Source organism: Acanthochromis polyacanthus, chromosome 7 (assembly GCF_021347895.1).
Source record: "Acanthochromis polyacanthus isolate Apoly-LR-REF ecotype Palm Island chromosome 7, KAUST_Apoly_ChrSc, whole genome shotgun sequence".
Lineage (NCBI taxonomy): Eukaryota > Metazoa > Chordata > Actinopteri > Pomacentridae > Acanthochromis > Acanthochromis polyacanthus.
In genome coordinates, this window is record NC_067119.1 from 9,734,452 (window position 1) to 9,751,276 (window position 16,825).

General features: G+C 42.6%; 4 protein-coding genes across 4 annotated transcripts; all 4 read left to right on the forward strand.

Moving 5' to 3' along the window:
* Positions 1 to 24: 24 nt before the first annotated feature.
* Positions 25 to 1,791, forward strand: LOC127534922 (E3 ubiquitin-protein ligase TRIM35-like). Its single transcript, XM_051951352.1, is given in 2 exon segments — positions 25 to 536; positions 538 to 1,791. Coding segments are annotated over 2 exon segments (1,425 nt in total). The 5' UTR covers positions 25 to 284; the 3' UTR covers positions 1,711 to 1,791.
* Positions 1,792 to 2,451: 660 nt separating this feature from the next.
* Positions 2,452 to 4,551, forward strand: LOC127534921 (nuclear factor 7, ovary-like). Its single transcript, XM_051951351.1, has one exon. The coding sequence runs from the start codon at positions 2,592 to 2,594 to the stop codon at positions 4,023 to 4,025; it is 1,434 nt and encodes a 477-aa protein (XP_051807311.1). The 5' UTR covers positions 2,452 to 2,591; the 3' UTR covers positions 4,026 to 4,551.
* Positions 4,552 to 8,111: 3,560 nt separating this feature from the next.
* Positions 8,112 to 13,263, forward strand: LOC127534843 (zinc-binding protein A33-like). The gene is made up of 2 exons (XM_051951115.1): positions 8,112 to 8,126; positions 11,989 to 13,263. Exons 1-2 carry the CDS (start codon positions 8,112 to 8,114, stop codon positions 13,180 to 13,182), a joined length of 1,209 nt encoding a protein of 402 aa, XP_051807075.1. The 3' UTR covers positions 13,183 to 13,263.
* A 1,873-nt stretch (positions 13,264 to 15,136) lies between these two features.
* On the forward strand, positions 15,137 to 16,795 carry LOC127534920 (zinc-binding protein A33-like). Its single transcript, XM_051951350.1, has one exon. The coding sequence runs from the start codon at positions 15,225 to 15,227 to the stop codon at positions 16,674 to 16,676; it is 1,452 nt and encodes a 483-aa protein (XP_051807310.1). The 5' UTR covers positions 15,137 to 15,224; the 3' UTR covers positions 16,677 to 16,795.
* Positions 16,796 to 16,825: the final 30 nt, after the last annotated feature.

A 16,825-nucleotide genomic window follows, 5' to 3' on the forward strand; every position in this document is an offset into this window, starting at 1 on the left:
AAGTGAGTCAAACTGCTACTTGTGAAAGCAACGAGCAGAACCGAGACACGCTGCAGAGTTTCACGGCAGAACCAAACCGCTCTGCTCACTTCAGCTGTTTCTGGAGGTTTTCCTGCATCTGCATGAAAAATGTTCCGTCAGCTGCACGGATGTTTGTTAATATGAACAAAGAGTCCTTCTGGAAACAGCAAACTGAGTCTGAGCTCATCCAGTCTGAATTTAAAGAGAATTTTATACGTTTTGGTGAGTCTTGTTATTGAAAAGAAATCTGAAAATTAGTGGACATGGCTGAAAAAATTGCTGTTGTTGAAAGTTTCCTGAGTTGCCACGTGTGTTCAGAGACTTTCAGAGATCCTGTATCTCTGAGCTGCAACCACAGTTTCTGTTCAAGCTGCCTGCAGAAATTCTGGGAACAAGCTAAAAACAAAAACTGTCCGATCTGTAAAAGAAAATCCTCAAAAGACATTCTGGGAATAAACTTTACACTGAAGGAACTGGCTGACTTCTTTGCTGGGAGACAGAAAAACGAAATAATGTGAAACAGAAAAAGTGGAGAAGAAAGTGGAGGTGGTGTGCAGTAAGCATTCAGAAGAACCTAGATTGTTCTGTAAAGAGGAAGACAGAGCTGTTTGTACTGTCTGTGAGTTTTCTCTCCACCAGAATCACAAAGTGGTTCCTATAGAACAAGCAGTCAGTGACCTGAAGGACCAGCTGAAATCTGAATTAAAGTCTCTGCAGGACAAGAGGGACAAATACAAACAAGTGGACAAAATGTACAATGATGTGATTCAACACACCACGAAGCAGCTGTTGTCCACAGAGAGGCAGATCAGAGCAGAGTTCAACAAGCTCCACCAGTTCCTGAAAGAGGAAGAGGAGTCCAGACTGGCAGCTCTGAGGGAGGAAGAGGAGCACAAGGGGAAGACTATCAGCAGAGAGATGAAGAGGATTCAGGAGCACATCTCCTCTCTGTCAGACAGCATCTCTGCTGTTGAAGAAGAGCTGCACAAACACAAGGTGGCGTTCCTCAGCACTTATAAAGACACTCAAACCAGAGCCAGAGCCCACAGCTCACTGTCAGATCCACAGCTGCTCTCAGGAGCACTGATAGATGTGGCCAAACACCTGGGAAACCTGTCCTTCAGAGTCTGGGAGAAGATGAAGGACAAGGTCCACTTCAGTCCTGTCATTCTGGACCCAAGCACTGCAAACTCCTGGCTCTATCTGTCTGATGATCTGACCAGTGTGAGACACGGAGACACAGAGCAGCAACTTCCTGATAATCCAGAGAGGATCACTCTGTATCCTGAAGTTCTGGGCTCTGAGGGCTTCAGTTCAGGGAAACACAGCTGGGAGGTGGAGGTGGGAGATCATCCTCGATGGAATGTGGGTTTGGTGAAAGAATCGGCCAACAAGAATGAAGAGTCAACATCACCAGAAAATGGATTCTGGTGTTTAGAGCATGGTGATGGAGAATACATGAATGGTGCTGATCAGACTGTCATAGTGAAGAAGAGTCTCCAGAGGATCAGAGTCCAGCTGGACTATGACAGGGGGGAGGTGTCCTTCTACCACCCTGAAGACATGACTCACATCTACACTCACAGAGACACTTTCACTGAAAAACTCTTCCCATATTTCCATATTGGACCGTCTGGTGATGCCAAAACTGCTGATATCAAAATCTGTCACTCTGAGATTTCATTGTAATATTCTGGGATGTGATCAGTTTTATTGTGTAATATTTAGTCATTTCCAGTTTGTTCATTAAATTTCAGAAAATGTTCTGTCCATCTGTGCTTTACTTTGTGTGACTGCGCCCCCTGCTGGAGCTCATTCACTCTGTCAGCTGCCTCTGATGTGTGTGTTGGACTGCAGTGCTGTTCCTCATGCAGGCTCAGTGAAGCACCAGTCACTCTTGGTGCTGACGCTCAACAAGTGCTCCTCATATTCTCTCAGCTACATACAGAAGGAAGACATTCTGCAGCCACAACACAGAGCCCCATAGACAAACATGCAAAATTATCATCATCATCATCATCATCACTGTCTACTTCCTCATAGTCACCCTGAGAGCCACATTCATCCATATATTAATCCTTATCATTAGAATCATCTTCATGAGATCATCTCCAGACAAAAATAGTTATATGCACTTAAAAAGCTGAGAAAATAGAGAGAGGTGGAGTTTACAGCATTCAGTAGAAAATAAGAAGCCAAATAAAAAGAAAACACCAAAAAACAAGAGTCCTGTTGACGGTCATGCAGAGAAAATGTCAGCGAGGCTGCTAGTTAGTTGAAGTTGTGAAACAGTGTAAAAAATATGAAAAGTCAGAACATAATGACAACAGGAAATCAGTTTATCACAGAAGTAAGCATGTTAATCTGGTTTGTTGCGTTTGTTTGCCAGAAATACTCCACCCACAAGACAAGGAAACAGATCGTAAAATTTACATTGCTGATCAGAGCTGAGACGCCATTACATGAAACTGGGGGATCTTTATCGAAGAACACTAAGTAGGAGGATTGGAAGTCAAAAGGACTGTTTTGGTGAGTCTTGTTATTGAAAAGAAATCAGGAGATCGGTGGAAATGGCTGAGAAAATTGCTGTTGTTGAAAGTTTCCTGAGTTGCCACGTGTGTTCAGAGACTTTCAGAGATCCTGTATCTCTGAGCTGCAACCACAACTTCTGTTCAAGCTGCCTGAAGAAATTCTGGGAACAAACTGAAAACAAAAACTGTCCGATTTGTAAAAGAAAATCCTCTAAAGAGTTTCCTGGGATAAACTTTGGACTGAAGGAACTGGCTGACTCCTTTGCTGGGAGACAGAAACCTGGATCATCTGAAATCGAAAAAGTAGAGAAGAAAGTGGAGGTGGTGTGCAGTAAACATCCAGAAGAACCTAAATTATTCTGTAAAGATGAAGACAGAGCTGTTTGTACTGTCTGTGAGTTTTCTCTCCACCAGAATCATAAAGTGGTTCCTATAGAACAAGCAGTCAGTGACCTGAAGGACCAGCTGAAATCTGAATTAAAGTCTCTGCAGGACAAGAGGGACAAATACAAACAAGTGGACAAAATGTACAATGATGTGATTCAACACACCACGAAGCAGCTGTTGTCCACAGAGAGGCAGATCAGAGCAGAGTTCAACAAGCTCCACCAGTTCCTGAAAGAGGAAGAGGAGTCCAGACTGGCAGCTCTGAGGGAGGAAGAGGAGCACAAGGGGAAGACTATCAGCAGAGAGATGAAGAGGATTCAGGAGCACATCTCCTCTCTGTCAGACAGCATCTCTGCTGTTGAAGAAGAGCTGCACAAACACAAGGTGGCGTTCCTCAGCACTTATAAAGACACTCAGACCAGAGCCAGAGCCCAGAGCTCACTGTCAGATCCACAGCTGCTCTCAGGAGCACTGATAGATGTGGCCAAACACCTGGGAAACCTGTCCTTCAGAGTCTGGGAGAAGATGAAGGACAAGGTCCACTTCAGTCCTGTCATTCTGGACCCAAACACTGCAAACTACTGGGTCTATCTATCTGATGATCTGACCAGTGTGAGAGATGGAGACACAAAGCAGCAACTTCCTGATAATCCAGAGAGGATCACTCTGTATCCTGAAGTTCTGGGCTCTGAGGGCTTCAGTTCAGGGAAACACAGCTGGGATGTGGAGGTAGGAGATCATCCTCGCTGGACTGTGGGTTTGGCTAAAGAGTCAATTGACAGGAAGGGAGAGACATATGCTTCACCAGAATATGGATTCTGGTGTTTAAAATACGGTGAAGAAAAAAATAAATACACTAATGGTGCTGATCAGACTGTCATAGTGAAGAAGAGTCTCCAGAGGATCAGAGTCCAGCTGGACTATGACAGGGGGGAGGTGTCCTTCTATGACTCTGAAGACATGACTCACGTCTACACTCACAGACACACTTTCACTGAGAAACTCTTCCCATATTTACTTATTGGAAAGTCTGGTGATGCAAAAACTACTGATATCAGAATCTGTCACTCTCAGATTTCTCTGTGATGATCAGGAAAGTTAGTTAATTGTCCAAACTCTCATCTTAAAATCATCAAAATAATTCCAGGTTTATTTCTCTCTTAACTCATCGTCACACTTTACAGTCAAAGCTTCATTCTTGATCTTCAGATTTTTCATTCTGTCTTTAAAACACATTTGATGTCACTTCATAGTTTTTATCACTGTGTCTGACTTCTGAAATCTGTGAAACAACCAAAATGATTTTCATCAACAACACTGTTAAAAGCTGTTAAAAAGTGCTGAAACTACATTTTCTATCCTTTGAATTCAGTGTGTTTAAATGAGATGAGAAGAAGCAGATTGAACAAGAGATCATTTAGAGAAGTCAAAGATCCACTAAACACAGAAACTGGATCATATCATCAGTTTAAAGGTGGAAAATGTTGAAATGTGTACAAAGTGAGGCTGATTATTTCAATGTAGATGATTATCCTGGTTAGCAGCATCTGGACTCATCAGCTGGATCAAATACTTTGTTTCTGCTTCTTTGACTTTTTTCTTTTATTGTCATCACTCATGTTTTTACTTTGTGACATTTCTTCATTTATTTTATTTTATTTTTAAGACTTATTTTAGTCTTGAAAATGTTTTCATGTGATTTTTTTCCACTTAACCTTCAGAGTGTCAGTGTTCCAGTGAATCAAACAGCTTTCTGTCTCTCATTGATTTTTGTTATTTTGTTGTGCAGCAGAACTGATTTGTTGTTGAGCGTCACACAAGTTGTTAATCCAACTGTCTCTGCTTGTGTCTGAAATGAATGATGAAAAGTCTTGTTGCTTTCTTTTCTTGTTCTAAAGGATTTACTTCTTTTATTTAGTGACAATTTATTCAAGATGGAAACTCCTGTTTTTATAATCCTCTGACTTTAGATGGAATTCTCCAGAATATTTTCTCCTGTTGTTCAATAAATCCTCTGATGGTATTGTAATCTGACTGATGCTGCTTTGTTGTACTTTAACTCATGTGTTGAGTGTATGCAGTCAGTTGTCTCATTTCCTAGAAGAAAATTAATCCACATGAAACTGAGTCACATCAGCAGGAGGGGAATTTACAAATCAAAGATGTTCATGATCCTGATTATCAGCATCTTCATTTTATTCCAACAACATTAAGCATCTGCAGAAAATCACCACAAGATGGAGACAGAGATTTGTTCACAGTCTGCTCATTTTAAACTGAATATTTTCATTCCGCTTTCTGACTCTTTTATATGTTGTTGTTCTCTGCACAGGATGACGAAAAGCATCAAGTTTTTACTGTTTCTTATACATAGTACTTCAAAACAAAACACTGTTTCCTTTTCATCATTAACCATGATGCTGTTGATGGATCCCTTCATCACAAACCAGTTCAGTTATTTAAAAACAAATATTCACTTTAAATTATCTTTCTGATATGAGGTTTTTCTGATATTTATTCTGAATGTTGTTGTTGTCTGTGTGCAGCCTGAGAGCTCCTGTTAGTTCACCATGTTAAACAAGTCATAAAGCCCCTCCTCCAGGAAGTTGACGTTATTTCAGAGATTTTGGCAGCTCTTCTCATTCAGGTTGTCCTGGTTAAACATTCACTTTAAATCTTCATTCTCTGATCAGGACTTCTTCGACTTACTTTGTGTAAAGCACCAGTTCCACCAGCAGCAAAACAGCCCCACAGCATGATACTGCCACCACCATGCTTGACGGTACATTTGGTGTTGTTGGTCTTAAAGGGCTCATCTTCTCTCCTCCAAACATGTTTCTAGACAATGTGGACAAATACAAACACAGAAAGTTAGTCCATGTGATCAGCAGGAAACTTGAGTTGAGCTTTATCTTCTAGAGTTTTCTGCTGTTTAAGGAACTTTGCAGCACCTTTGATGGATGCTGCTTGATATAATGTGCAATGAAAACATAATTTTCTACAACGAAGATGTATTTTATGACACTGTTTCCAATTTTGCCACAAAAAATTGTGAAATTAAATCTTGATTAAGACTGAGACTATTTTACCTGCCACATGAAAGGGGAGGGCTACTGGGCAGCTAAAATGCATGCAATAACTTTCTTCAAAAATTTCGAGTTAGTTTTGTTAGATTTTAAGTGAAGATTGTCATACTGTACATGAAGTTTCAGTATATTTTGCATTTACATTGAATCATCCTGTAAATAAAAACTTTCATACTGACGTGACTAATGTTACTGTTGTGACTTAATAACAATTTATGTCTGATAATCTTTGAAAAGATTCTCACGTTGGACAACATATTATCAGGGTCTGAAATAAGCTAAAAACATAAAGTAGCAGATGGTAGATAGTCCAGTATATACAGTAGTTTAAGAGGTTTTGCAAAAATAAAGAACAAAATATATCAAATTATTGAGTATTCTGGGAACTGTTGATTTTATATGTTCATTTTTATTTTGGAAAAGTTGAAAGCACAGAGAACGACAAGAAAACTACCTTTTTTATTACAATGCAGCAGTGAGCGCTGGATCTAAAAATCAGGTGTCGGCTGATAAAAGCTATAAAGCAAAGTTCAAAGATAACAGAGATATAATTAAGAATCAGCAGGAGAGATTGAAGACACACATCAAGTTCATCTGTACATATTTGATCAGTTTAACACTGACTTTGTCAGGCTGCTCCTGGAAAACACACTCATGAACTCATCTAGCCTAGCCGCGCTAGACCCATGTTCTGAATTCTGAAAGCACAAGGGTCTAGGGCCGCTCGACAGGGAGGGAGGCGGGCTAAAAGGTTGTCTTTCAAATCACTCTGCAGCAATTGGGTAGGTATACAACCAATCAGAGCAACGAATAGGCTGACGGAGTTCCTAGAGCGCCGGTGGATTGTGGCTAAGTCCCATTAGCTTCCCAACCAGCGGAGCCAACTGGTATATTAAGGATTTGCCATATCCCGTCGGCATAAGTCCAAATACGTCTTTCTTCTCAATGAAACACTTCAGTGCCGTCCTTTGTTTATCTTTCAAGTTGAATTTTAGCTTCAAATCTTTAAGGGCTGTGGCCAAAGCCGAGTCGAAAGATAACTGTTTATTGTGCGCCGGTTGTTTCTGTCAGAAGCGTCGCGCCTCTGTCGTCACTTAGTTACGCCCGCCTTCTGACTCTATACTTCATGGTGATTGGTCTGGCCAGTTTTAGGAGAATCCAGCCTCGAGCCTTATGGAGGGTAACTAGACCCACCCTGGCAGAGAATTAAATTTGTTGCCATGGGTTGTCTAGCGCGGCTAGGCTAGAACTCATCAGTATATTTGGGAAATTCATTTACATGCAGAACAGATATAGAACGACAGTCATGTAAAAATTGTGACCCTTGTTTTCTTCAATTTCTTGTTCATTTCAATTCCTGGTACCACTAAAGGTATTACCTGAAGAATACATAAACACTACAAAAAGTACACCTGATTACATCATACTTTATGTCCTATTTGACATCCATCCATCATCTACACACCGCTTAATCCTCATTAGGGTCGTGGGGGGATGGAGTCTATCCCAGCTGACTCGGGCGAAGGCAGGGGACTATGGCGTCAAATTTGGGTCAAAAGTCGCGCGCGCGTAACACAGTCTTGCGCGCGTGAAACACGTACCGTGCACGAGCGGAAAAAAGTCTCCACGGGCGCAAAATACACTCTCCGCACGCGTGGCAATGTCTCCGCGTGCGAGGAGCCTCTTACGCGCGTGGAGACATTGCTACTCGTCCGTGTATGGTGCCATAATTATCCATGTAGCTCTGATTTACGCGCGCGGGGAGAAGACTTTTGACCCTTTGTGGGCAGATACCAGTGCTCGCCACAATCTCCCTATGATTGGCTGTCTGCGACAGCAAGAACTCACCCCCCACGTGGGATGCCACTGTATACAAGAGAGGAAATGACACAGTCGGAGCCCCTTTGATGTTGCTGCCGCTGTTCTGCAGCTCCGCCAAACACACACAGAACTGAGGCCGGATCTCCAACTGCCGGTGGGTGAGTGTCTCCACGTATTTCTGGCTCTAAACGGGAGGTCTCAGTGCTCCATTGCGGGGCTGTCAGCCTTTAGTACAGCGATTAGACGTTAGTTAGCTCCATTACTAATGGCAGTTACCCAGGTGGACAGACCGGAATTGACCCAGAAGCCCAGCGTGTCTACTCCAGTGATTCTGACAGGGAGTTTAAGAGTGATTCTATAATTAGGGGTACATTTCAAGTCAATGGGGTGTAGACACGCTGGGCTTCTGAGCCGATTCTGGATTCTGGAGCTGCAGAACAGCGGCAGTAGCATCAAAGGGGCTCCAGCCGACTGTGTCATTTCCTCTCTTGTATACAGTGGCATCCCACGTGGGGGGTGAGTTCTTGCTGTCGCAGACAGCCAATCATAGGGAGATTGTGGCGAGCACTGGTATCCGCCCACAAAGGGTCAAAAGTCTTCTCCACGCGCGCATAAATCAGAGCTCCACGGATAATTATGGCACCATACACGGACGAGTAGCAATGTCTCCACGCGCGTAAGAGGCTCCTCGCACGCGGAGACATTGCCACGCGCGCAGAGTGTTTTTTGCGCCCGTGGAGACTTTTTTTTCCGCTCACGCGGAGAGAGTGTTAGGTACGCGTGCGCGACTTTTGAACCAAATTTAACGCCATAGAGGACACCCTGGACAGGTCGCCAGTCTGTCGCAGGGCTACATATACAGACACGGGCAATTTAGAATGACCAATTAACCTCAGCACATTTTTGGACTGTGGGAGGAAGCCGGAGAACCCGGAGAAAACCCACATATGCACAGGGAGAACATGCAAACTCCATACAGAAAGATGCCGGGAAAGTCGGGATGTGAACAAGGGACCATCTCGCTGCAAGGCAGAAGCGCTAACTACTACGTCACTGTGTAGCCTCCTATTTGACATGCTGAAGCTTAATTGCATTCCTAGGGTATATAAGAGGCCATTTCATGTCATAAGCAGCACTGCACAAGCGAAGGCCTAGAGTGGTTTCCTGCTGACATTGAAACCGTAGCAGAACTCAGAAGTTGTCAGTTGTCACATAATACCTAAAACTAAAGAATTATGTCAAGCCACGAAGGCAGCCATCTTGGCACTGCTGGAAATTGACATGAGTGAGAGACAGGTAGCAAAAAAACTGAAGATCTTCAAGACAGTTGTTCATTACATCAACAAAAAACAAGCCGGACATGATTCTACCAAAGTGCTAGCTGGTCACGGCAGGAAACGTCTTTCTACCCACCAGATGACCGTCACTCATCAGTTCCTGTGTAAGGAATCATCATCAGACCTCCAAAGACCTTAAAAATGAGTCGACACTGTGGAGAAATCTGACTTGTTCAGCAAGGACAGTTGGAAAGGCAGAAGAAAGCCCTGTTACTCTTAGCAGGGATCATAATGATTGGACTATTGAGGATTGGGCTAGGGTTCTCTTCAGTGATGAATCTAGTTTTCAGTTGATGCCCACTCCAGTCAATTTGCTGGTTAGAGGGGAGCCTGGAGAAACCGACAAACCAGACTGTCTTGCCCCGACAGTAAAACATGGGGGTGGATCAGTGACCATCTAGGGTTGTTTCAGTATGGGTGGAACAGGGCAAATGTAATTGTGTGAAGGGCAAATGAACCAGGTCATGTACAGAACTACAGTGCCTTGTGAAAGTATTCGGTCCCCTTGAACTTTTCAACCTTTCGCCATATTTCAGGCTTCAAACATAAAGATATAAAATTTTAATTTTTTGTCAAGAATCAACAACAAGTGGGACACAATCGTGAAGTGGAATGAAATTTATTGGATATTTTATACTTTTTTAACATAAAAAAACTGAAAAGTGGGGTGTGCAATATTATTCGGCCCCTTTACTTTCAGTGCAGCAAACTCACTCCAGAAGTTCAGTGAGGATCTCTGAAAGATCCATTGTTGTCCTAAATGGCTGATGATGATAAATAGAATCCACCTGTGTGTAATCAAGTCTCTGTATAAATGCACCTGCTCTGTGATAGTCTCAGGGTTCTGTTTAAAGTGCAGAGAGCATCATGAAGACCAAGGAACACACCAGGCAGGTCCGAGATACTGTTGTGGAGAAGTTTAAAGCCGGATTTGGATACAAAAAGATTTCCCAAGCTTTAAACATCTCAAGGAGCACTGTGTAAGCAATCATATTGAAATGGAAGGAGTATCAGACCACTGCAAATCTACCAAGACCCGGCCATCCCTCTAAACTTTCACCTCGAACAAGGAGAAGACTGATCAGAGATACAGCCAAGAGGCCCATGATCACTCTGGATGAACTGCAGAGATCTACAGCTGAGGTGGGAGAGTCTGTCCATAGGACAACAATCAGTCGTACACTGCACAAATCTGGCCTTTATGGAAGAGTGGCAAGAAGAAAGCCATTTCTCAAAGATATCCATAAAAAGTCTCGTTTGAAGTTTGCCACAAGCCACCTGGGAGACACAGCAAACATGTGGAAGAAGGTGCTCTGGTCAGATGAAACCAAAATCGAACTTTTTGGCCACAATGAAAAACGATATGTTTGGCGTAAAAGCAACACAGCTCATCACCCTGAACACACCATCCCCACTGTCAAACATGGTGGTGGTAGCCTCAGGGTTTGGGCCTGCTTTTCTTCAGCAGGGACAGGGAAGATGGTTAAAATTGATGGGAAGATGAATGGAGCCAAATACAGGACCATTCTGGAAGAAAACCTGTTGGAGTCTGCAAAAGACCTGAGACTGGGACGGAGATTTATCTTCCAACAGGACAATGATCCAAACCATAAAGCCAAATCTACAATGGAATGGTTCACAAATAAACGTATCCAGGTGTTAGAATGGCCAAGTCAAAGTCCAGACCTGAATCCAATCGAGAATCTGTGGGCAGAGCTGAAAACTGCTGTTCACAAACGCTCTCCATCCAACGTCACTGAGCTCGAGCTGTTTTGCAAGGAAGAATGGGCAAGAATTTCAGTCTCTCGATGTGCAAAACTGATAGAGACATACCCCAAGCGACTTGCAGCTGTAATTGCAGCAAAAGGTGGCGCTACAAAATATTAATGCAAGGGGGCCGAATAATATTGCACGCCCCACTTTTCAGGTTTTTATTTGTTAAAAAAGTTTAAAATATCCAATAAATTTCATTCCACTTCACGATTGTGTCCCACTTGTTGTTGATTCTTGACAAAAAATTAAAATTTTATATCTTTATGTTTGAAGCCTGAAATGTGGCGAAAGGTTGAAAAGTTCAAGGGGGGCCGAATACTTTCACAAGGCACTGTACTCTTGAAAACAATCCTCTTCCATCAGCTGGAAAACTCTTTCCAGCCTTGAACGACTGGATTTTCAACAAGACAATGCCACTTGTAACACGACAAGGTCAGTTTAAGCCTGGATAGAGAACCAGAACATTGGAACCACGCTTTGGCTGCTCAATCATCAGATCCAAATGCAAAATGGAGAACCACAGGCCCAAACACAATGCTAATTTGTTTGAATTTATGCAACAGGAATGGATTGCTGTGACAGCAGAACAATGTCAGAAGCTGCTAGAGAGCATGCCAAGAAGTTTCTCTGTTTCCACTGAAACAAAGTATTTTTTCCTCCATGTTTCTGGTCAGATCATCACGTTAAAACCCACAATAAAGTTTGAAGTTGGAGTCTAAAGGTCAGGTTGTACTGGTACCAGGGTACATTCTGCTTTCAGAAGGTAATAAAAGAAGATAGCACAATATTAATATTTAACCAGTGAAAGATATGAATGAATCTCAAAGCAGATTCTGACACTGAACACTAACATTGTTGAAGCAGAACACCATAAAAAGGAATAAGATCTCTGAACGAACAACATATTTTTGGAGGAATACAGGAGGAAAGCTGAGGGGACGTTAAATCTGGTGAGTCTTTGGACAAGAGAAACTTGAGAAAACGGCTGGGAAAGTTGCTCTTCTTGAAAGTTTTCGGAGTTGTCACGTGCAGAGTAACAGTTCAGCTGAGATGGAAAAAGAAGAGCAGAAAGAGAAGGACGAGGTGGTGTGTGAGAAACATCCAGAAATTCCTTATTGGTTCTGTGAGGACGAGCAGAGATCTCTGTGTCCTGTCTGTGAGTTTTCTCTCCATCAAAGTCGCAAAGTGGTTCCGATAGAACAAGCAGTCAGTGACCTGAAGGACCAGCTGAAATCTGAATTAAAGTCTCTGCAGGACAAGAGGGACAAATACAAACAAGTGGAGGAAACGTACAGTGAAATGAGAGAACACACCAAGAAGCAGCTGTTGTCCACAGAGAGGCAGATCAGAGCAGAGTTCAACAAGCTCCACCAGTTCCTGAAAGAGGAAGAGGAGTCCAGACTGGCAGCTCTGAGGGAGGAAGAGGAGCACAAGGGGAAGACTATCAGCAGAGAGATGAAGAGGATTCAGGAGCACATCTCCTCTCTGTCAGACAGCATCTCTGCTGTTGAAGAAGAGCTGCACAAACACAAGGTGGCGTTCCTCAGCACTTATAAAGACACTCAGACCAGAGCCAGAGCCCAGAGCTCACTGTCAGATCCACAGCTGCTCTCAGGAGCACTGATAGATGTGGCCAAACACCTGGGAAACCTGTCCTTCAGAGTGTGGGAGAAGATGAAGGACAAGGTTCACTTCAGTCCTGTCATTCTGGACCCAAACACTGCAAACTCCTGGCTCTATCTGTCTGATGATCTGACCAGTGTGGAAAATGGAGACACAGAGCAGCAACTTCCTGATAATCCAGAGAGAAACACTAAGTATGCAGATGTTCTGGGCTCTGAGGGCTTCAGTTCAGGGAAACACAGCTGGGAGGTGGAGGTGGGAGATCATCCTCGATGGAATGTGGGTTTGGTGAAAGAATCGGCCAACAAGAATGAAGAGTCAACATCACCAGAAAATGGATTCTGGTGTTTAGAGCATGGTGATGGAGAATACATGAATGGTGCTGATCAGACTGTCATAGTGAAGAAGAGTCTCCAGAGGATCAGAGTCCAGCTGGACTATGACAGGGGGGAGGTGTCCTTCTACCACCCTGAAGACATGACTCGCATCTACACTCACAGAGACACTTTCACTGAAAAACTCTTCCCATATTTCCATATTGGACCGTCTGGTGATGCCAAAACTGCTGATATCAAAATCTGTCACTCTGAGATTTCATTGTAATATTCTGGGATGTGATCAGTTTTATTGTGTAATATTTAGTCATTTCCAGTTTGTTCATTAAATTTCAGAAAATGTTCTGTCCATCTGTGCTTTACTTTGTGTGACTGCGCCCCCTGCTGGAGCTCATTCACTCTGTCAGCTGCCTCTGATGTGTGTGTTGGACTGCAGTGCTGTTCCTCATGCAGGCTCAGTGAAGCACCAGTCACTCTTGGTGCTGATGGTCAGAAGTACTCCTCATATTCTCTCAGCCACGTACAGAAGGAAAACATTCTGCAGCCACAACACAGAGCCCCATAGACAAGCATGCAAAATCATCATCATCATCATCACTGTCCACTTCCTCATAGTCATCCTTAGAGCCACATTCATCCATATATTAATCCTTATCATCAGAATCATCTTCATTAGATCATCTCCAGACAAAAATAGTTATACGCACTTAAAAAGCTGAGAAAATAGATAGAGAGAGGTGGAGTTTACAGCATTCAGTAGAAAATGAGAAGCCAAATAAAAAGGAAAACACCAAAAAACAAGAGTCCTGTTGACGGTCATGCAGAGAAAATGTCAGCGAGGCTGCTAGTTAGTTGAAGTTGTGAAAAACTGTGAATTCCTCATTAAAATGTGCTATAAACAACTACAGATAACCTTTGAGTATTTTAGTATTTGGAAATGACTATCATTACTATGTGAGAAAAGAGTAAAGATTAAAGGTTTATCTTGAGAAGACTTAATTGAAAAAAATCCAAAAAGTGACAAAATCTCCATTTCAGGAAAACATGACACACAATATTATGTTGTCAGTCTGACTCTGTAAACTGCTCAACCGCCTTTAATAACCAAATTTAACGTCATCGTCTAACTTCCATTCTAAATTCCTATATCTGTGTTTAAATAACTTCAATCACATCAATATTGGAGATTTAATTTCAACAACAAAGGTGCTTTTTGATGCACAAACAATGTGGTTTAATTAAAGTAATGACTGTTTCTGGGGTGGAATGTTTGGAGTAACAAATAGATATATTTGGTTGTTGGGAACTCATAATTAAATGTTTAAAGTACAACTGACACACTGTGTGCTGATAAAGAGACTGTATCTCTACAGAAAACTGGAGTTGTTGAGCACCAAACACTCACCGCCTGTTGGATTGAAAGGTTCCTCAGAAAAGTTTCAAGTTCGCTCCTCGGTGGAGAACAGCAGCTGAACTCATCTTAAAATCACAGCACGATTTAAACAGCGACCCAAAATGTAGACAAAAACTTCTTCAATCACTGTTACAGCATAGTTCACTTCTCTCCAGCACATAAACAGGTCCACTGACTTACATTTTCACCAAAAGATGCCGAAATGAAGCCGCTGACCGTTGACGTACGTCACGACGTTTACGTACGTTCGTCACTAACGGCTAAGCTAATCATGCTAGCAGTCAACAGAGGATTCATAATCAGCCACAAGTGGACAACTTTTAGTTAAAATATCAGTATTTTAAAGAGACAAGAACAGAGAAGAAACGGGTAACGATGCAACAGCAATTTGAGAAGTTATGTATCGTATTCTTCGTTGTTTTTCTCATTTAATTATGGATTCTGCTGATGTATAAAAAGTCTGAACATAATGACAACAGAAAATCACAGTATGTTAAAGTACAAGGGAGCAACTTGGTCTGGTTTGTTGGGTTTGTTTGTCTAAAATACTGTTGGAAATATTGGTTAGTCAGTCAGTTACATGTGTTTCTGTATCATTTTACATTAAACTCTCTGAAACATAAAGAGTAATTGAGTTTAACAGAAAAGCCAGACATTCTTGGTGGAGTATTCCTTTAACACCTGGAACACAAACACTACCATCTAGTGGAGACATAATTGACTGACAGTTTTGTTTCAGTCTGCTCCACCCACAATACAAGGAAACGAAACTCAAAGTTGACATTGCTAAGCAGAGTTGAGACGCTATTACATGAAACTGTGGGATCTGTACCAAAGACCATTAACTAGGAGGACTGGAAGTCAAAGGGACTGTGTTTTGGTGAGTTTGGAAATCAATGGAAATGGCTGAGAAAGTTGCTGTTTTTGAAAGTTACCTGAGTTGCCACGTGTGTTCAGAGACTTTCAGAGATCCTGTATCTCTGAGCTGCAACCACAGTTTCTGTTCAAGCTGCCTGCAGGAATTCTGGGAACAAGCTAAAAACAAAAACTGTCCTATCTGTAAAACAAAATCCTTAACAGATTATCCATCCATCAACTTCTCTCTCAAAGAACTGGCTGACTCCTTTGCTAAGAGGCAGAGTAACAGTTCAGCTCAGATGGAAAAAGAAGAGCAGAAAGAGAAGGAGGAGGTGGTGTGTGAGAAACATCCAGAAGTTCCTTATTGGTTCTGTGAGGATGAGCAGAGATCTCTGTGTCCTGTCTGTGAGTTTTCTCTCCATCAAAGTCACAAAGTGGTTCCTATAGAACAAGCAGTCAGTGACCTGAAGGACCAGCTGAAATCTGACTTAAAGTCTCTGCAGGACAAGAGGGACAAATACAAACAAGTGGACAAAACATACAACGATGTGATTCAACACACCAAGAAGCAGCTGTTGTCCACAGAGAGGCAGATCAGAGCAGAGTTCAACAAGCTCCACCAGTTCCTGAAAGAAGAAGAGGAGTCCAGACTGGCAGCTCTGAGGGAGGAAGAGGAGCACAAGGGGAAGACTATCAGCAGAGAGATGAAGAGGATTCAGGAGCACATCTCCTCTCTGTCAGACAGCATCTCTGCTGTTGAAGAAGAGCTGCACAAACACAAGGTGGCGTTCCTCAGCACTTATAAAGACACTCAGACCAGAGCCAGAGCCCACAGCTCACTGTCAGATCCACAGCTGCTCTCTGGAGCACTGATAGATGTGGCCAAACACCTGGGAAACCTGTCCTTCAGAGTCTGGGAGAAGATGAAGGACAAGGTCCACTTCAGTCCTGTCATTCTGGACCCAAACACTGCATACCCCTGTCTCTATCTGTCTGATGATCTGACCAGTGTGAAACGTGGAGACACAAAGCAGCAACTTCCTGATAATCCAGAGAGGATCACTCTGTATCCTGAAGTTCTGGGCTCTGAGGGCTTCAGTTCAGGGAAACACAGCTGGGAGGTGGAGGTGGGAGATCATCCTCGATGGAATGTGGGTTTGGTTAAAGAGTCAGCCAACAAGAATGAAGCATCAGCTTCACCAGAATATGGATTCTGGTGTTTAGAGCATGGTGATGAAGAATACATGAATGGTGCTGATCAGACTTTCAGAGTGAAGAAGAGTCTCCAGAGGATCAGAGTCCAGCTGGACTATGACAGAGGGGAGGTGTCCTTCTACCACTCTGAAGACATGACTCACATCTGCACTCACAGAGACACTTTCACTGAGAAACTCTTCCCATATTTCTGTGTTGCTCCAGCTAAAGATGCCAAAACTACTGATATCAAAATCTGTCACTCTGACATTTCATTGTCATATTCTGGGATGTGATCAGTGTTATTTTGGAATATTTAGTAAATTCCAGTTTCTTCTTTAAATTTCAGAAAACATAGAAATCCTGGTGAAATATTAAAAATCTGATTTTAGTACTCTGGGTAAATGACACAAAGGGAGACATGACTTTGTTGTTTTAAAATCTA